This window comes from Hippocampus guttulatus, chromosome 4 (genome assembly GCF_054856545.1).
Source record: "Hippocampus guttulatus isolate MCC_2025c chromosome 4, RoL_Hgut_1.0, whole genome shotgun sequence".
Classification (NCBI taxonomy): Eukaryota; Metazoa; Chordata; class Actinopteri; order Syngnathiformes; family Syngnathidae; genus Hippocampus; species Hippocampus guttulatus.
Window position 1 is genome coordinate 26,676,615 of NC_141264.1, and position 19,076 is coordinate 26,695,690.

At 54.0% G+C, this 19,076-nt stretch overlaps 3 protein-coding genes across 5 annotated transcripts; all 3 read right to left on the bottom strand.

Moving 5' to 3' along the window:
- Positions 1 to 87: 87 nt before the first annotated feature.
- Positions 88 to 16,054, bottom strand: LOC147207018 (metabotropic glutamate receptor 8-like). Of its 3 annotated transcripts, XR_015100641.1 has the most exons (12): positions 15,751 to 16,054; positions 14,504 to 15,199; positions 13,306 to 13,522; positions 6,654 to 6,789; positions 5,743 to 5,897; positions 5,537 to 5,674; positions 5,018 to 5,218; positions 3,347 to 3,486; positions 1,747 to 2,691; positions 1,509 to 1,650; positions 1,263 to 1,397; positions 931 to 1,079 (listed from the first exon to the last, which is right to left on the bottom strand). XR_015100641.1 is itself a non-coding variant. In XM_086108560.1 (11 exons), the coding sequence occupies exons 2-11, from the start codon at positions 15,008 to 15,010 to the stop codon at positions 467 to 469; spliced, it is 2,736 nt and encodes a 911-aa protein (XP_085964686.1). In that variant the 5' UTR covers positions 15,011 to 15,199; positions 15,751 to 16,049; the 3' UTR covers positions 88 to 466. The 3 variants fall into 3 exon arrangements, 1 of the variants encoding a protein (XP_085964686.1); XM_086108560.1 differs by lacking the exons at positions 1,263 to 1,397; positions 1,509 to 1,650 and adding an exon at positions 88 to 516 and having other exon boundaries at positions 833 to 1,079; positions 15,751 to 16,049; XR_015100642.1 differs by lacking the exon at positions 1,263 to 1,397 and having other exon boundaries at positions 939 to 1,079.
- LOC147207019 (homeodomain-interacting protein kinase 2-like) lies at positions 8,710 to 10,455 on the bottom strand. The gene is made up of 2 exons (XM_086108561.1): positions 10,443 to 10,455; positions 8,710 to 10,004 (listed from the first exon to the last, which is right to left on the bottom strand). Exons 1-2 carry the CDS (start codon positions 10,453 to 10,455, stop codon positions 8,710 to 8,712), a joined length of 1,308 nt encoding a protein of 435 aa, XP_085964687.1.
- Positions 16,055 to 16,094: 40 nt separating the features above from the next.
- On the bottom strand, positions 16,095 to 18,946 carry LOC147207020 (uncharacterized). The gene is made up of 4 exons (XM_086108517.1): positions 18,789 to 18,946; positions 17,780 to 17,933; positions 16,936 to 17,082; positions 16,095 to 16,515 (listed from the first exon to the last, which is right to left on the bottom strand). Exons 1-4 carry the CDS (start codon positions 18,944 to 18,946, stop codon positions 16,246 to 16,248), a joined length of 729 nt encoding a protein of 242 aa, XP_085964643.1. The 3' UTR covers positions 16,095 to 16,245.
- Between the last annotated feature and the right edge of the window lie 130 nt (positions 18,947 to 19,076).

A 19,076-nucleotide genomic window follows, 5' to 3' on the forward strand; every position in this document is an offset into this window, starting at 1 on the left:
GGACGGATCAACGGCTCGGATTGACACGGCGGGTTGTTGGCTCAGCCGTCAACGTTGCGGTCCAAGCAAAGTCGGAGCAGAGTGGAATGACTTTTTGCTTTTAATCAGAAATAGAAATCATTTGGTAAGAAAAAAAACAACAACAAAAACTGCATGCATCACTCCATTTCCATTGGCACAAGTTCAAAAAACGTTGACAGACTCTTCTCAACAGAGACAAAACAAAACAAAAGAATCCTCCCTCCCCTCCCCCTATCATTTTTCTCCACTTACAATGAGCATAACAACAAATAAGATTGGTCCCCCGACAGTTTTTTCTTTCTTTTGACGTTTTCCTCTCGGCTCCTCTATTGTATTTGTGGGTCCCTCACTGTAAACTTCAATTCCAGTCAGTTACTTGCAGCGTTTCTGGACTGAACTGAACTGGACTCTGGAGGCGGTCCCTCAAGTCCCATTTGGCTTGGGTTCAGATGTCGTGGTTGGCGTAGCTGACAAAGGCGGTGTTTGTCGGTAGAACTGCAGAGAGGAAACAATGTCAACGTCACGTTGGGGCAGTAGATTGAAGCATTGTATCTTTGCCAGGTGATAGCGGTGGTCTGAAGAGGCGGATTCATTGGGGCAAGTTGCCACCGAAGGTCCGGGCACCAAACGCTCGGCCGCGGCAAAAAGGCTTTTCGATCTGACGAGCAAGGAAAGGCGACCTTGAGCCGCCGATACCGCCGCATTGAGGTTCTTGTTTGAGATGGCAAATTTGGAGCTTTTTCAAACAATCTTCTGCGGCGGATGCAAATCCCCCTCCCCCCCAACGTCGTCCGCTCCACCCCCTACTCACCGGCGGCCTCCACACCCGCGCACAGCTCAGTCTTCGCTTGGCCGTTGGGCCGCCCGGCCGCCAACTGCGAGAGTTTGCCGGTCGCGGCGGCGGCGGTGACGACGGCCTTGAAGCTGCGTTTGCGCTTGGGGACGTTGCGCTCCGGGTGGAAGATGATGACGTAGACCTTGGGCACGTAGAGCATCCCCAGCGACACCGAGGCGCTCAGGCTGAGCGACACGGTCAGCGTGGCCGTCTGGATGTACGTCTGGGGGGGGGGGGGGGGGGGGGGGGGGATATGAGTGGCCGGGTTACGAGCACCAAGACTCCTCCTTTTATTTTGACGAGTCAATGACTGGCTGAGTGGATCGCAAGACAAAGGATCACGCGCAGGCTAGCTTGAGTGACGGACAAATGGGCGGATGGATGGGATGAATGAGGGATGGCTCACCGGATGCAGGGATCACCAGGTGGATCGCTCGCCAGATGGATGGATCGATCGCGGGGTATAAGGATCAATTGCGGGATGGATGGACGGACGGATGCGCGCACAGACGGATCATCACACAGATACACGGATCACTGGCTGGATGATGGAAACGCAGATGGGTGAGTTGATCGATAGATCAACTGATGGAGGGAAAGATGGCGGCGAGATGGATCGCCGAATGCAGGGATCACCGGGTGGATCGCTCACCGGATGGACGGATCGATCGCGGGATACGAGCGCCACGAGCATCGGGATGGATGGACGGACGGACGCGTGCGCGGACGGACCATCACACTGATACACGGGTCACTGACTGCAACTCCCGGAAAGATGGCGGGGAGATGGATCGCTGAATACACGGATTGGCCGGACCCATCACGAATGGAAATCTCATTCGCACAATTGTTTCCTCTTTTTCAACTGAAGTAAAAGCTCTCAAACTCACCCGCTCGGCCGACCGCGCCGTGCCGAAGAAGATGGGGATGAAGGCCAGCCAGATGATGCAGGTGGTGTACATGGTGAAGCCGATGGGCTTGGCCTCGTTGAAGGTCTCGGGCACGCCTCGCGTCTTGACGGCGTAGACGGTGCACGTGACCATCAGCGCGATGCTGTAAGCCAGCGAGCAGATGAGCGGCAGGTCCGAGACGTCGCACTTGAGCACCCCCCGCGCGAGGCGGGGGTCGGGCGTGCGCCGCTCGCCGTAGTCCACCAGGACGCGGGGCGGCCGGGCGGCAAACCACGCCGACAAGCCCGCCAGCTGCACGCCCACCAGCGAGGCGGTGACGAGCAGTTGCGAGGCGGGCGAGATGAGGCGGGGCGCCGCCACCGCCGTCTTCCCCCGGGCGAAGATGCGGTGGATGCGGTTGGTTTTGGTCAGCAGAGCCGCGTAGCTCAAGCACATGCCCAGACCCAGGAAGACGCGGCGCAGGGAGCAGACGGCGACGCCGGGCGGCGCCACCATCGGGAAGGTGGCCGCGTAGCAGAGGAAGATGCCCGTCAGAAGCACATAGCTCATCTCCCGCCCGGACGCCCGCACGATGGGTGTGTCGTTGTGGCGGACGAAGGTGGCCACCACCAAGGCGGTGGCGGAGATTCCCATCACGGCGATGAGGACGGGCACCAGCGCCCAGGGCGAGCGCCACTCCAGCCGGACAAGCGGGATGGGTTGGCAGCCGCTGCCGTTGCGGTCGGGCCTCTGTTCGTACGGACACGGCTGGCAGGAGACCCGGCCGGCCAGGAAGCGGTAGCCCTCGCAGCGCTCGCAGCGCCAGCAGCACGGCGCGCCCTTCGCCACCTTCTTGCGCTCGCCCGGCCCGCACGGCGAGCTGCACCGCGAAGCGGGCGGGGGGGCGCCCGGGCTGTCCCAAGGGGCGAACTTCAGCGCCGACATCTGATGGGGTTGGGCACAAGATTATTACCCAACTCGAACCTCGGTACTGAAGTCTGCAACCCGAAGATTTGTCACTTCTTCCGGTTCGGTCGCCCCTCGCCCCGTTTACTTACTTTTATACGGCGGGATTTTGCAGACAGACCGAACGAGAAGGTCACCTTGATCAGGGCCGAGCTACATTATATTCTAAGGGTGTGCCAAAGCTAGAACCAAACCAAAAATTTGGTCCCAGATTTTCCACAGGGTTGAACCGGCCTCATGGACAGTTCATCCGGGTCATGGCACCAATCGAAAAGTTCCTCTGTCGGTCCTTTAATTGTGAAGGACTTCCACATGAATAGCAACTACTTTACTATTTTGTGGAAAATTTTTGGAGACAACCAATAATCTCGCGAGCTTCAGACCAATTCTGGCGCAATTTTGCAACAGGTTTGTCTCCAAAGTGAGACAAAAATTGCATACCGTGCGGTTTAAAAAGCAAAACAAAACAATGAAAATTCTTGAAAAATAATTTTTAATTTAATTTTGCAACACTTTCAGATCCTATCGAAAGTAGCACAAAACTTCAGGCCATTGAGTTTTCAAGTTTTTGAACAGGACCTACGCATATTTGGAAGATGATGATGATGAGGAGGAGGAGGAAAGCGGATCTTACGTTGAGGCTGAGCTGATTGGTCCACTCCCCGATGACCTTGTACTCAGGACCGGAGCGCTCGTGAATCTGGTACTGGAAAATATCGTAGCGGCCGGGGGCGTCGCCGTTCTGGTTAAAAGTCACCGGCGTCCCGGCGCTTCCTGTCGGAACGGGAAGTGACTTAGGGCAGATGACAAAATAAAACGCCGTAAGTTCAAACTACCACCCCCCCCCCCCCCTCGGCACCCGAACCCGCCAAAAATCGCTGTTTGTGCAAAAAGCAGCAGGCATTTTTTGGTAGCCACAGGCCGGCAATCTCCCTCGGCTCCATAAGCCTTTCCTTGCTGATAGAAACACGGGAGCTTGGCGAAAGCTGACCCCAACACTTCCAGGAAGTGTGATAAAATGATCCCCGTTACCATGACGACAGCCAGCCTTGACCCCACGGCTCCTGTTTTGGTGTCATTTTGTGCACTACGCTCGTGCATGTATCCTGCTGTGTTAGCACGTTGCTCCACTTCATGCGCTTACGCCTGGACTTCTTGTCCCGGCGGGGGGGGGGGGGGGGGGGGGGGGTCGGGGGAGGGGGGGGGGGGTGTTGGATGAAGGCATGACGGCGAGCCCGCATTTTTAGCACCTCCGAGTTAGCTGTCCAAAACAATCACGTCGCCGCACTCCACCGCGGCTAATGCGCTAACATTAGCGGTCAATTGGAGCACACCCCCGCACGCCTCTCTAGAAATAAGCACATGGGCGAGCAACACGGATGAATTAGCAATGACTCATTAACGTCCGTCGCGCCTCTGTTGGTCTCGTTTGCGTGCAAAGCATGCTGGGGAACCGCCGCGTCCGGTCCAGTGACTCAGAAGGGGGGGGGGGGGGAGCTCCGCTCTGGTTGGCATCAATGCTTTGATGCGGCCGCGTTGGGGAAGACTCAAATGCGGCACTTAACTGCCACGACTGTCTGTGTCGTGTGTGTTGCGTTGTGTTTTTTGTTCTTTTGACTTCAAAACGGCGCCGCGAGAGTGGCTGCCTTTCCAGCAGCTCCTATATTTTGTTCTTCTACTATTTCCTTTCATAACTTTACTGCTGTGAATTGGGAATTTCTCCATTGCGAGACTAATAAAGGTTTTCATATCGTATTAACAACACTCATTCCACCAACTCTTGTTTTTGGAAATTATGGGCTGCGGGTCAGAGTGAAAATTATTCAAACATAACGGAAAACGTTTCCATAAGGAGCGGTGGCTAGTACCGGCCTGCCATGTCCTACACTGGACAACGGTCACTCAGAGTGAGCTTGTTTGAAAAAAATAAAAATCTATCTGGAAAATGGATCTAACGCCCATCTTGGGCTTGGAAGGAAAAAAAAAAATCCAGAAATTCCGTCATAAAAGGAACTGCAGGGAAGATTTCTGGCCAGAAATCTTCCCTGCAGTTACTTTTACGACCAAATTTCTGGATTTTTTATTTTTTATTTTTTGGACATGGTTGTTAGTGTCCAATATGGCAAAACAATCTCCAGGCTGGAGTGAAAATCAACGGACATAAAGTACTTGTTCATGACAGGAGCTGCAGAAATTTCTGGCAAGTACTGGCTGCTGTACTCCGATATATTCTGTCACAAACACCGCCGCAGTACGTCAGTTCGGCATGACGAGGAAAGCCCGAGGTGTTCAAGTGGTCTCCTACCATTGAAGTTGACGGCACGGACGTGCGCCAGCAGCTCCCCGCCGTCGACGTCGGCCATACGCGGGCACACGCCGGCGTAGCCGGCGCAAAGCCGGCGGTGGAGGCGGTCCAGGGCGTGCGCCATGGCGTACACGGCGTCCATCACAAACTGCACTTTGCCCTCCTGCTCGTACGCAGAGTCGCGGCCCACCTTCTCCAGGCCTGCCGGAACCAAGCGGAAATGAGGACGGTTCGGACGTACCTCGTGTCGCCGGGACGACGACACACATCGATGGTTACGGCTTCGCGGTCCCGTTATTATGGGTGCATTTTATAACCGTAACATTTTGTTCGGCCTCCTGTTTATTTTGGGCGCAATTCCAGTGTCGGCCACTAGATGGCGGCACCCTGTTTTGTGAAAACAGGAAGCTGATTGGTTGACACACGGAACAGCGTTGATAAAAAGCAAAGCGGTTCACAAGAAATGGCGCCTTCTGATCAAAATGGCCGCCTTATACGGCGCGCGAGCCGTGCGCTGACCTGTACACTTTCTGGCCGCTCCCGTTTTCTTGCCGTGCGTCCCCAGCTTGCATCCGAAGTTTTCTTCCCAGAATTCGGCAAACCAAACGTTGCGGCGGTTGTTGGCCAGCGAGCGACTCTTGAAGTAGCGATCGAACGCTGAGACACAAACCAGCAGCTCATTCGTTTCGCTTTTCGGCTTTCGTCGTGGTTGCCGTGGTTCTCACCGTGGACGGACGCCCTCTTGGGCAGGATGGTGACGGCCCCCTGGGCCGCCGGCTCCTGATGCAGCACGGGGGAGATTTTGGCGCCCCAGCTGTCGGAGCCCACCCACAGGAAGTGACCCGTCAGGTTGTTGCGCTTGGCCGCGTCCAGGAGCCGCCTGTCGGCCACAGACAACCGCGCGGGATGCGATCACCCTAAACCAGGAGTGGGCAAACTACGGCCCGCGGGCCGAATCCGGCCCGTTGGTCTTTTTAATCCGGCCCGCCGAAGGTTGGTCCACAATTAAGGTTCGATGCGAATGATTGCATTCATTTCAATTGGACTTGTAATGACAGGCATTTCACCGCCAGGTGGCGCATTGACTTGAAGTTGCAGAACACGGGGGGCGGGGCAATCTTTTCGACCACCTAGTACCTCTGTATCGCTCTACTTCTACTGGTCTGATCACAACCCATCTGCAGCGATGCGCAGGCTAAAATAGGTCATCAACAACACTGTCGTCATTTTAAAAAAGTATATTAATACCGTACTTTCATGCTTTTGTTCTGTTGATGTTTGATATGAACTGTCAACAAATGCAGTTTTTTTTTTTAATGTACCATAGCTCGTGCTGACCTGGCCCTTCTGTCAAATTTTAAAAGCCAATGCGGCCCCCGAGCCAAAAAGTTTGGCCACCCCTGCCCTAAACGCTCGGTCAACCGGTTGCCAGCCGATTGCAGGGCACGCACAGACAAACGACCCTTTGCGCTTTTCACTAATTTAGGGCGTTCCATCAAACTGCCGCGCAAGTTTTCGGAACGCGGGGGAGGAATCGGGAATACCCGGGGAAAAGCCATGCAGGCAGGGGGAGAATCTCATCTTGAACATATCGATTTTTTTTGAGCCAACGCCGAGGGCGGCGGCGGCGGCATACCGGATGTCGTCCTCGTTGGCGAAGGTGACGACGGCGCGGGCTTTGGGCGTTTCCAGCAGACGCAGGAGCAGCTTGTCAAAGGCGCCCTCTTTGGGCTCGCGGGGGATCTTCAGGGACTGGGCGATGCACACGCCACCTGGACACGCGGAACAAAGCTCAACTTTCCCACTGCACCCTCAACACATCGCAGCATTCGAACCGACAACACCGTTTTGTTTTTTTTCTGCCAAAATGAACCACGTTTGTCAAAAAATGCAATTACATATGGAGAAGCAATTTGACATTTTAATTGGTGTCATTACTATGGCATGACTTGTAGTTATTGAATCCCATCCCGCTGACTCGGGAGGGGGGGCACAGCCGGGGGCTCTCGGCATCGTTCCGATGCTGCTCCGGCGATGGCCCACGTGCTGATCATCGCGATCGGGTGCGCTGCGCACCGGGCGAGACGGAACGCGGGCAGGACAGCGACATCTTGAGGTCCCTGTTCGGACACCCGTGTCTTAAGCCAACAGGCTCCAACGTGGGTCTTCAATTTGGCTCCTTTCATCTTGGGCAGCTGGCTCAAGTCGAGCTTCTCCTTTCTCCCGTCAGCACTTTGAAACAGTCGTGCATGCCTTGGTCACTTCCTGGCCGGATGACCGTCATTCACTTGACTTAGGAGTCAGCCGATCCTCCATTGAGCGTCTCCAGTTGCTCCAAAATGCCGCCGCTCGCCTTTTGACTGGAAAGAGGATAGCGCCTCACATTCTGGCATCCCTTCACTGGCTCCTTTTCAGAATTCTTTTGAAGATCATCTCATTGGTTTTGTAAATCTGTACTTGGCCCGGCCCCACCTGAGCTCTCGGAGCTCCTGCCCGGAGTTGGCCCGTCTAACCGTCCGTCTTTGTTATTCACGTCTTGTTTCAGTGTTTGTTGTACAACTTCTTTTTTGGTTGTTTCCAAGCGCCCTCGAAATCTAGTTGAGTTTTGTCCCCGGTTTTTAATTGTCCTGGAGAAAAGCCTCGTTTTGAGTATCCTTGCTTTTATTCCCGCGTTTGATTGTAACGGAAGAGCCACTCGGCTTACTTGAAAGCTTGCGGCCCCTTTTGGTGGGGGGGACACGACGTGCGTTGAGCGTTTCCGGCTAATTGGCTCAGCCAAAGATTCCCGTCTGGCCGCCGCTAATTCTCGCCGGAAGAACCGAGCGACAACAAATCCCGTTTGCAAAAGCGCAGCCGGCGCGGAAAGTCGCTCGCAACCTTCTTAACTTCTCAGCGAGCAAGCGGCCAAAGGCACCAATCAGCACTTTTCACTTTCTTTTCTCCCTTTCTCATCAATAAGGAGCTTCAACTCCTCTTCTTGTTTGTTTTCGCCCAATAAAAATGAGGAAACTCTTCAACTTGACCGCCAATAAGAAGATTTGAGTCGACTTTGTTATCGTGGCCAAGAACACACTTCTCCACTTGACGAATCTTTTTGCAGGCACCAACTTGCGCTGGTATTTTTCTACTCTTATCCTATTTACACACACTCGCACAGCTTTTTTTGTTTTTTTTTTTAAATTTACACTCCGGGGCTGCCTGTGAACGTCAAAACGTGATTAAAAACGTACCGCCCGGACAGTTATATCACAAAGGTTTTAAAAACAAAATTCATGAATTCAAATCAAAGAAGAGTCTCATCAGACAAAATCAAAGGCACCCCCCCACCCCAAGGGCATTTTGGGGTTCACTTCAATGAACCTCGGGGTGCTCCTTCTGGCCCGTGCGGCTTGGCCAGCTGGGGGCGGCGTAACGCAGACATACGGGTGTACAAGGAGACGGCCAAAACTCTTCGGTAAGGATGGATCCCGGAATGAGCGAGAGATTGCGTTTGCTCGAATGTCCGAGTTGGATTCAATTAGGACGCCATCTCTCTTTTTTCCCATCCAGCCAATCGGATCGTGCAAAGTCTACTGGCGGCCCCGCCTCCGTCATCTCGCTGGAGGCGATTCCAGATCACCTTCAGACATCCCGAGCAGAGTTGCAGGCACAAACCGTACTTCGGAAATGGGGGGGTGCGGGGGGGGGGGGGGTCAGAGTTTGATCTTGGCAAAAACCATCGTGATCTTCCGCAAGGCGGAAACAGCCTTTTTGGACAGCCTTCCCAGGCAGGTACCGTTGCTGGAATGCATCTTGGGGTCCTCCGAAGGGACGCGATGGTGCGGGGTCGGGCGAGCGTCGGCAGTGAGGGAGTCGGTCTGGGACGGCGACGGCGACGAGGACGACGACGAAGTCGACGACGACGGTTCTTCCGCTTGGCGCCGCGTCTCCTCGTCGGACCGTTTGTCCACGGAGCTCTCGGACTGGCGGCTGCAAGAAAGGCAGCAACGGAAAAAAGGATGCAGCAGAACCTTTTGGGAGTCGACCCTCAGGTTGGGGTCCAGGTCCAGCATCTTCTTCACCAGCCGGACAAAGAGCCGCTCGCCGCGTCGCTGTCCCGCGGCGTCCGCCGTGACCAGCTTCAACTCATCCAGGGAGTTGAGCGGCAGAGATCTGCCGCCTTTGGGCTGGCATCCCGTCTCCTTGGCGAACTGTTGGGGCGACTTGAGCTTCCACCTGCGTACGCCGTCGCGCTCCTCGTCAAAGTACTGAGCCACTTCCTTTCCGCGGTCCAGCACGTAATCCGCCGGCTGTCCCTGAGTGTTGGCGACCAAGTTCAAAACGTCGTACTCGGTCCTCCCGGGATACAGCGGCTGGCCGGCGGCGAGCTCCACGGCGACCAGTCCCAGGGACCACACGTCCACCGTCTCATTGAAGGGAATCCCCAGAATGACTTCGGGCGCCCGGTACCACAACGTCTGCACGCAATCTCCCGGCGCGATGTCCGAGACGTTTTTGGCCAGGCCGAAGTCGGCCAGCTTGACTCGGAGCGGGCGCCGGCGCCGGTCCACGACCATGATGTTCTCGGGTTTGACGTCGGCGTGGACGAGGCCCATGCCGCTCATGTGGGACAGCGCGGTGGCCAATTGGTGCACCACGGGCCGGACTTGCTGGATGGAAAGCGCGCAGTGATGCTGCATGAACTCGCGCAGGTTCTGGTCCAGCAGCTCGAAATTGAGGCAGATGTTCTCTTTGTGGAAGAAGAAGCCCTCCCAGCGCACGATGTTGCACTCGTCGGGGTCCAGGCCCCACAGCTGCTTCAGAACGCAGATCTCCTCCTTGGCGTTGTTCACGGAGTTCTGCTGGTTCTTGAAAACCTTGACGGCCACCGCGGCGTTGGTCTCGGTGTTGCGGCACTTGACCACCACGCCGAAGGTGCCCTCGCCGAGGACGTCCTCCACCGTGTGGACCCCGCCCAGGGTCACCCCTTTGAACATCTTTAAGTCGTCTGCGTGCGCAAACAAAGAGTGCGGACGTGTCAAACGCTTTTTTTTCCGCCGGGATTTCTCCAAACCCCGAGGATTTTTCAAGCTTTACTTCCCGATTATCGCCCCCGTCAGGTGAATCTGCACAATGCCGGAGGATGTCGTCGGAATGGCGAAACCGACGCGTCGCGAAATGGGATCGCATTGCCGGCCGGAATGATTCGCGGCCAACTGCGACGATACTTTCGGTCGAGGTCGAATCGCCGGCCGTGACGTCGCTGGCCACCGTCGGAGCTGCGCGAAGACTTTGGCCGGGACGATTTTGCCAAACGATGCTCGTTAGCGGCCATGATTTAAAACGGAACTTTTGCCTCTGTCGACATTGTGCACACGCACTTGGCATGTCTAAGCACCGACATGAACGATTCCTCTCCGATTCCCAATCGTGCTCCCGCACCTACCGGTCTGATTCATTTTGGGCTTTTCGCTGACGCCCGAGCCGAACGTGAGGCGACGAGGTCGGGCCGGAGGTCTGACGTAATGCGCATTGTTGTCGTCGTTTCCGTCGTCGTCATCATGCACCCGCTCAAGCTCGTTTGCGCCTCAAAGACGGTGGGAAGTCAACGACCGCCGTCCTTTCTCTGTGACATCGCCTTCCAAAGCGGCAGCGTCCGACATCAAAGAATTGATGAGCTAATCGGCCGCCGCCTCGCAATGATGTCACTGCGACGCGTTTGACGCGACGACGCCGGCCAGCGCTTTGACAAGGGTCACGCGACTCATCGACATGCTCTTCGACGGGAACGAAACCGCCGATCGGACGCCGCGTTTGAACCGCGAGGTCTGCGTCACATCTCATTTCGACACCAAAAGCGCATTGAAAGACACAGACGACAACCTCCAGCGACTTAACATGCCAGCAATCGTCAGATGAGGAGTCCGGGTTGTCAGTCTGGAGCCGGTTAGCTCGCTCGCGGTTAGCACATTAGCCATCTTCCGTCATTTTTATCACGAAATGGCAACCAGGCAACATGGCGCCGCAGCTTTCGGCGCGGTAGCTTCTGAGCATGCTAGCCGCCGCTGCGTGCAGTTAGCGGCGACTCATCAGAGCGAGAGGGAGATTGAGGCTCCCCGAGAGGGAAAATGCCAACGGCCGATAACGCTTCAAAGCCAACGAGACAAGAATATGAATATATTTACCGCAGATATATGATTTATGATGAAGAGGATTAAGAGAGTGAGGAAACTCTTTCAAGCTGTTGCTCTCGCGGTCCGTGTCAACCAAGCGGAGGCCGAGTCGGATTGGAAAGTTACCGGGGAAAAGCCATTTAATTCTATTTTCAAGGCTAGCACGCAAGCGGGTCTTTCATCTGTGACTCTTCCTCAAAGCTCGGTGAACCTTCCCGGAACTTAAGAGACTCTTTTTATGATGAAGTCTGTAGCTATTTCTTTAAGCCGGGTGGCCGCAGTCGTTTTGAGTGCCCGGCGATGGCTGCTAATAACGGAGACATCTAGCCAAGCGTCAAACTGTTTATCTTAGCCCCCGAGGTCTGCCCCGGGGAAGTATGGTGGCCTGTAAGGGATGAAAGCGATTCAATCCTCCAACTACCATCGACCATTTTGCTAATAATTAAGCTAACCTACATTCCAAGGGGAATTTGATAACATAACATTTCTTAACAGTTTGCTAAATTTAGCTCTGTGTCGCGAAACCAATGAGGTCCAAATGTGCCAGTACGGTGGCCCTCGAGGAATTAAAGCTGTCAAAATCAACATGAGGGTGTTGCAGTCAGGACGGCGGGGTCCCAAAACCTCTGTCGTCATATGTGTCTATCGATCGACTGGTTTGAAAGGGCTCCCTGAGTAGAATATATCGCGTACATGTCGTTGATCTCATAAGGAATGGCGGCTGCGTTAGCTATTAGCATGGGCATCCATCTGCCGGCCAGCACTGAGCCGTACTCAAGGCACCGGAGTAGGTTTGGTTTGGTTTTGTCGCCATTTTGATGGGCTCGGTAGGGGTGCCAGCATCTCGGCGGTGGGATCCGACGACTCTCCGCAGACTTCTATGTGAGAAATATCTGGAGGTTGTGAGTCACACATTCTCAAACTGATCTTGAGCACTTTTTCACTCTAAGACTGGAAGACCATAAGATTGCGAAAGACGATTAGACTTCTTAAGATTGGAAGTCTGTTCAAGACCAAAGACTTAAGACTCGTGAAGACTCAAAAGGACTTCCAAGACTGCAAAGACCAAGATCAAAAGAATGCTCCCCTTAGACCATAAGACTGCGAGTAGCCTCGGACTCCAAAACCTTAAAATTGCTAAAGGCAGCAAGACTTCTAAACAATAAGACTTTCAGACCCAAAGACCATGAGACAGCTAAGGCCCACACGCCCATAAGACTGTCAAAGACCGTACCATTCCAAAACACCTTTCGATCGCAAGACCGCTAAGAACACAGAAGAACATAAAACTGCTCCAGACCTTCGCGCCTGAACTGACTTCTGAAGAAAAAGACTGCCACCGAACCGGCCGGAATCTGGAAGACTCTCGGACCGTAAGAGGTCACGCGTATTTATTTGTGGGCATCAAAGCGTATCGATAGAGATCTCTTTTGGTCATAATGAGGCTTGTCCTCCTTCATTGTGGCTTCCGTCATTGTAAACGGTGAAACTGGACACTTACGACGATATCAAAGGCGTTGGAGATGAGTGCGAGTCTTTACGGTGACGTCACGCGACACAACCGACATCCGCTAAATGAGGTCCAACGAAACTGGAAACGGGCAACTTTGCAAACAATCACGGACGAAAGGGAAACACCGGCGTAAATGCGACTGGAAATTTGACATGGTGGGGCCACGGACGGGGGGGTTTGCTTCAAGAATCTGAGACGTGGCCGTGATGTAAAAAACTCGATTGCTTCTCTTGAAACGTAAGCAGGTTTGAGATGATGCTTTCCGAGCTTCTTTTCCAAATCTCCTCCGTGTCGTCTGATCTCCGGTAGCTTAAGACTTCCTTCTCAATTTCCGTTTTTTTAGCGTGAGGAAAATCATGTCAAGCTAAACTAGGACTTGAAGTCTGGAACACAGTTTAAGACTAAAAGTGCAAGACGCCGCACCAAAACTGACCGCAAGACTGCCCACGACTAAGACTGCAAGACAGTAAGACTACTTGAAGGCCACGAGGTGGGAGCGGAAGACCGGAAGGCGGTGAGGACCGCCAAAGACCGCGCCACAATCCAACGGCTCAATATTCAGACCGTGAGCCCATGATGCTGTCGGAATGCTCAGGGGGCAAGACGGAGTCCGGTCTCCCTACCCGACTCTCTGGAGATCTGCATGAAGGCCTCGACGCCGCTCTCTCCGTACTTCCCTTCGGAGGCCAGCGTGGAGACGTAGTTCCAGCCCATCGCCGTGACGATGTCCAGCATCGCCTGAGCCTGGTACGAGTCCGGAGGAACCACGCGGGAGAAGAAGTCGTAGCGAGTGTTGTCACTCAGCTCCGGGGCCGTGGAGGCGTAGCTGATCTGAGGGATCTGCGGGGGGGTCAAACCACACGAAACTCATTCCCAAACGCGCTCCCGCCGTACAGATCGCGAGGGTGCCATTTTGCCGTGCGGACGGAACGCGCGGTGAGAAGGAGCTAACGATCCGTTTTTCGATTTGCCCGATGTGAACGAGATACCGTCGTCCCGATCTAGTAAATGCTGCGCGAAACAAGAAACACGTGGCAAAAAATTTTGCACGGCTGAGGCCCCTGGCGTGTGCTCGGCTGGTCTACAACAGGAAGTCAATAAGCCTGGAAGCCTACTCAACTCAAACTCAACTGTACTTATAGAGCACTTGAAAACAACCACTGCTGTATATAAAGTATAAGACGTGAAAGACAGCAAAACCCATCAAGTCTGGAAAACCGCTTGAGGTTGGAACTAGGAATGTCCTGATCCCATCACGCAATTCCACATTTTCAGTCCAGACCTGGGGAGGCAGGTCTGGACTGCAGGCGGGCCGGTCTAGGAGCCGCACTCTTTGGCGACCAAGCCACGGCGTCGTAGGACGCGCAGAATGCGGTTTGGCGTTCTCTTGCCGAAAGAAAGCAGGGGCCTCCGTTCCAAAGATGCTGCGAGGGTGGAAGCTCATGTTTCTCCAAAACCCGTTTCGGCATGAATGGTTCCTTCACAAAACGCTTTGGAACTTTGCTTTGAAAATTTAGAATAGATCAAAATCTGTGATTAACTGCGGCTAATTCTGAGTTAACTATGAACTTATAAATTTGATCGCAATTACATATTTGAATCGTTTGACGGAACTAATATATCTCCATCCGTGAGTCATATTGGGAATTAAAGGCACGGCGCGATCTGTGTCGTGTGTGTTGTCAGTCCCGGGGGCTGGCTGGCTGGCTGCGTCGTCTTGTTGTCGTGCATTTGTCAGCGCTTATCCCTTGTGAGTGTGTGATTGGCGGTAATTAGCCCGGAATCATGTCGAGGGTGCCAGCGGGCGGGCCTTCGCGTTACCTTGAAGAGCCGAAGGATGTTGGCCACCATGACCGAGACGGAACTGGCCGCCGCCCCGATGACGCCCGCCACCTTGTCGGGCTTGGCGAAGACGGGCGTCTGTCCGTTGGCGCAGCGCACGTCGCCCGCGTCCTTTTCGATGAGCGCCTGCACGAAGGTGAGCGACTGCTCCAGGGCGTGGGTGTCTCGCGAGCAAGTGTCCAGGACCCGCGCCCCCAGCGTGACGTTGGGAAGCAGCCGGGGGTCTTTGTTGACCAGGTCGATGGCGAACAACATGGCCTCCAGACGGTGGATGCCCTTCTCCTTCTTCAGCTCGCCGCAAGGCAGTCCCCGCTCGCCCCGGGCGTGCACCGGGAACAGGCCGCCCAGGATGATGTCCCCCTCCAGGCGGATGGAGTGGGCGTACTCCTGCTGCGGGTCCGCGTTGGGGGACGGGCCGGCGGACCCCTGCGGCCAGCAGCTCTTTAGCATCAGGAAAGGCAGGAAGTAGCACCCGCCGACCGCCATCTTGGCGCGCTCACTCGATTCGGCGGCGAGCGGCCGGCCGAAGGGACCATGGGGGAGACCCAGGCCCGCCCACTCCCTCCGAAGATCCAAAAGTGGAGAAGAGGGAGGGGTGGATTCTCACGCCTGAAAAAGGGGACCCCCAGATGCCCCGCTTCGGTTGATGGACATTTTGGAGGCGGGATCCTCTTCCTGAAACACAAACAAATGCTCAGTGTTGGGGAACGCGGGTTTCACCCATTTTGTGGAATTCCGTTTGAACCGTGCGCCTTTTGGGCGATTTCGGACCTTTTTTATTTTCACCTGCGCAACTTTTGAGGCGTTTCAGGTGCTACAACCTGAAACGCAGGTCGTTGGAAAGACCTTTCAATCTTGGGAGCCTGCTTTCAAGCCCTTTCCATTCTTTTTTTTTTTTTTTAACGGGGGAAGATACCTGGAATGCTTTGAGTCACAAACAAGCAAGAGTGGATCGCCCTGGAACAATTCTTTTGAACTCAATTCCCAGGTTTCCATTTCCACAACAGCGATCCTCCCAAATGACAGCTCAAGGAGCGGAAATGTTCCCTAATCGCGTCGGTTCGTCACAACTACGACGGAGAACGAGGAGGTGCGCAAGTGGCTTCTTTTTGAAGGCTCGCGGCACGAAGCGAACATTCGCTGTCGAGCCTCGTTGAGTCATTTGCACGTGCGCGCACATCCACCAACTTGGAGACGTAAATGGTTCAGACGGTGCGTTCACGTACCTGTCTCGTCACCTGGTCACCCGTTCGCCGTCTCTCGCTCGCCTTTGCCGGTCAACTCTCGCGCCACGAAAACAAACAAACTCATGAATAACAAACAATTTGATAGGCGAAAAAGAAAAACGGAGCGGGCGTAACTTCTCGGACCGGGACGGAGAGCAGTGAGACTGGCTCTGTGTGCGCGTGGGAGGTGGTCGCGAGACCACGCGCGTGCGCGTCGAGTCAGGCGCGCGGTCACAGGCGGCTTGAAACTCGACAGGGCGCCTCCCGGCGGAATCACGTTGCCATTACACAAAGTGGTTTGAAAAAGCTGAAGCCCACGGCATGGAAATGCTGCCCTCTGCTGGTTGCAGCTGGAAAACACCGATTTTTATTATTTTTATAGTAGGAAATAAGTGGTCATTTGTACATCAAATCAAGAAAATATTTGCTGCTCGATTAGGCCCACGGAAAAGGAGAACACTGACGGTTTGCATTGTGAAATGTTCTGTATTTTCGTCAAATGGCTTTGATGAGCACGGCGTAGGGCCGGATGGCTTTCTCCACCAGATCCTGCTCCTGCTGCTGCGTCAGGCCGTCGGGGACGGGCAGCAGCCAGTACTTGTCGTCGTTGTGCTTCTCGCGGTAGGCCGGGTTGACCCGGTTCTGCATGACCACGCGGTACTTCCTGTCCGTCGCTTGCGACTGGAACGTCTGCGTGTAGGCCACCGCGTGCTCCAGGTACGGCGTCGAGTACACACCGCGACCGTACTTTTGGCCTGGACCAGGCTGGCCCCGAAATGGGAAAATCGATCAATTCCGAACCCAAAAATAACAAAAAGATTATGATTAAATTTTTTTTTTTTTTAAACATCAAAATGGCAAACTTGGAAGAGCACCGATATGCAAATAGCTTTACTTTTTTTTTTTTTTACACAAAATTAAGCAGGCGACAAAAAGGTCCTCTCGATGAAAATGAGAACAATGTGAGCCTGAAGATTGAACCTTGGAATTCAAATATTTACAATTGCCATAAAAATACTCATCCCCCCCCCCACAACAATTACGCTTAATGTACACAAACACGCGCACGCACGCACACCGACACTTCCCTCTTCCCAGTGTCCATGAGCACATTCTCAGCAGAACTCCGGAAGTCGATTCATTGATTCGAAAGAAATGAGAAAACCAAAGCGCTTGACTGCCAACCTGGTAATTGGTGACGATGATGGCCCTGGCTCCGTTCTTGGAGGTGCCATGGTAGGACACGGGCCATTCTCCGGGTTTGGAGCAGGTGGTGGTCCCGTGGCCGCGCTCGCCCAGCCACACGTTCCCGTCCGGGTATTTATCCCAGACCTGGGGGTGTGCCCCCACCCCCCAAAAAAAAAAAAGTTACACGTAGTCCCCGTTAAGGACGTTCATGAGCAGCGATAGTCACAAATCGGCCCCGATCAAGTCACGCCCTTTTCCACCGCGCTTGTGCTCGGGTTAGCATCACTTCTTTCTTTCTTTCTTTCTTTTTCCACCAGCGAAATTAGCTCTCGCTCCGGTGCTTGAAAATGGCGTTCAAGCTGGCCCCAATTATTTGTTGGGCCAGACCCTGGCACCAACTACGTCAGGGGGCGGGGTTATCGTGACGATCGCCAATGTCGACGAATGACTTCCTGAAAAACTCAACCAGAAGAGCGATGGCGGATAAACGACATACTCGTCTCATCGATGCTATGCTAAGTTGCCTAGCAGATGCTAACAGCGCATTATTAATATTGTTCCGAAGAGCGCAGGCACTCTTGGGTCGACGTAAGTCGTGACATTTGCACGCTTAACGATGACGTCATGACGTGGCGCCTACTTGGCTCTTTGCCGGTGGAAAACCAAACAGGTTCTTGGGAAGAACTTGTTAAGCACCCACCAAGCACAGCGCTGGCCCTGGTGCCCTACGAACATAATTTTTTTTTTGGGGGGGGGGGGTGCAAAAGGGGTAAGTGAGACGTCAGAGGCCCGCCCGCGCGCGCTCGGCCAGCAAACGGGAGTGCGCTGCACGAAAGCGGACCTTGAGAGCAAAGCGCAGCCATCCACACGGCCTGCGGTAGACTTCGCCTCCTCGGTAGTAGGTGCGCGTGTCCTTCAGGTTGCTGAAATCAAAGTCGTACTGGCTGTCGAAAAACTCGTCCTCGTCGATCACCAGGCCCTCGTCACCCGCGCCGCTACACACAAACACACGGATAAAATAAACACGCGGAACACAAATTCACAGCAAATTTAAGCTTTTGTTAAATTGTTAATTATTTTATATTTGAGCATTATATTCTTTGATGTTACAGTTTCCTAAATGATATTCCGTTTAATAATTGCCGAAACATTCTTATGTCGCTTGCGTCCGATTGGCTGAAGAAAAGCAGCAAGTGTTTTCGTTACCGGAAAAAGGCGTGTTCGTTCGGGAGTTGCCAAGTAGATGTTAAGACAAATAAAAGCTTCGTTCAAACGAAGTCCATCTCTCCTTTTGGACCATTCCGAACGTAGAGCCATCCATTTAACCCGTCAACTTACACAAACAATACTGAACCTTGTGCTCCATCATTGGGACATTATTATCATCAAGGTGCATTGGCGCTCTCTAGCGGATGGAAACGAAACTGCTTTACAAAGCAGCCCGCAAGTCACAAACGCCGTGAAATCAATGGAAATTATTTGAGCAATCCAACATTACGTACGAACCTCGTTCCCTTCTCAACCACGTGCTAAAGAATGGTTCGGTTCAGTTGGACTTCTCCCCTTCGGTTCGGTCCACTTTTGCCGTCGAACACGTTTCTTCCCCGCTCGTCGGAGTCTGGGCGCCATAATTAGTTACGTCATTTGCCCACGATTGCCTACACCTTCCTTTCCTATACCCTTCAAGATAAAAGCATTGGCTCTTGGTGAAGCGTACAGAATGAACCAAATTTGCAACGCCCAAGTCATTTTTCCACAGGCTCGCACAAATCGCAAGGAGCACAACAACGAGCGCGAGAGCGAGTCCTCCGTGGAACGGCTTTAGGTTTTTGAGTTGTTCGGGCACTGACCTGCGACCCATGGCTGCGGACACGAAGCCCTTCACCGACATGGGCATAGCGGAGGCCAGGCTGGGGCCGCGCCCGGACGCCCGAGCCTGCCGCGAGGTGATCGGAGTGTTGCACAGCACCGACAGAGCCTCCAGGCGGATGTCACTGCTGCTCACCATTTTGATCCCAACCTCCGCCGCGCTCGAAGGTGGCTTTTGTCAAACGGTTTCACCTTCGCCATCTCCGGGCCCTTCTAGATTCTCAAAGATGTGCGTGCGTGTTGATGACGAGCTCTCATTAACTAATCAG

Excerpts from the sequence above, each read along its gene's own strand:
- LOC147207018 (XM_086108560.1), bottom strand. The coding sequence starts at position 15,010 with ATGGCGGTCGGCGGGTGCTACTTCCTGCCTTTCCTGATGCTAAAGAGC. Across the intron at positions 6,790-13,305 it reads GCAGATCTCCAGAGAGTCGG|GTGGCGTGTGCATCGCCCAG; the intron begins GTAGGGAGACCG and ends CCGCGTGTCCAG. Across the intron at positions 517-832 it reads CGCGGGTGTGGAGGCCGCCG|TTCTACCGACAAACACCGCC; the intron begins GTGAGTAGGGGG and ends TCCTCTCTGCAG.
- LOC147207020 (XM_086108517.1), bottom strand. The coding sequence starts at position 18,946 with ATGGTGAGCAGCAGTGACATCCGCCTGGAGGCTCTGTCGGTGCTGTGC. Across the intron at positions 17,934-18,788 it reads TCCGCAGCCATGGGTCGCAG|CGGCGCGGGTGACGAGGGCC; the intron begins GTCAGTGCCCGA and ends GTTTGTGTGTAG. Across the intron at positions 16,516-16,935 it reads TCATCGTCACCAATTACCAG|CCTGGTCCAGGCCAAAAGTA; the intron begins GTTGGCAGTCAA and ends TTTCGGGGCCAG.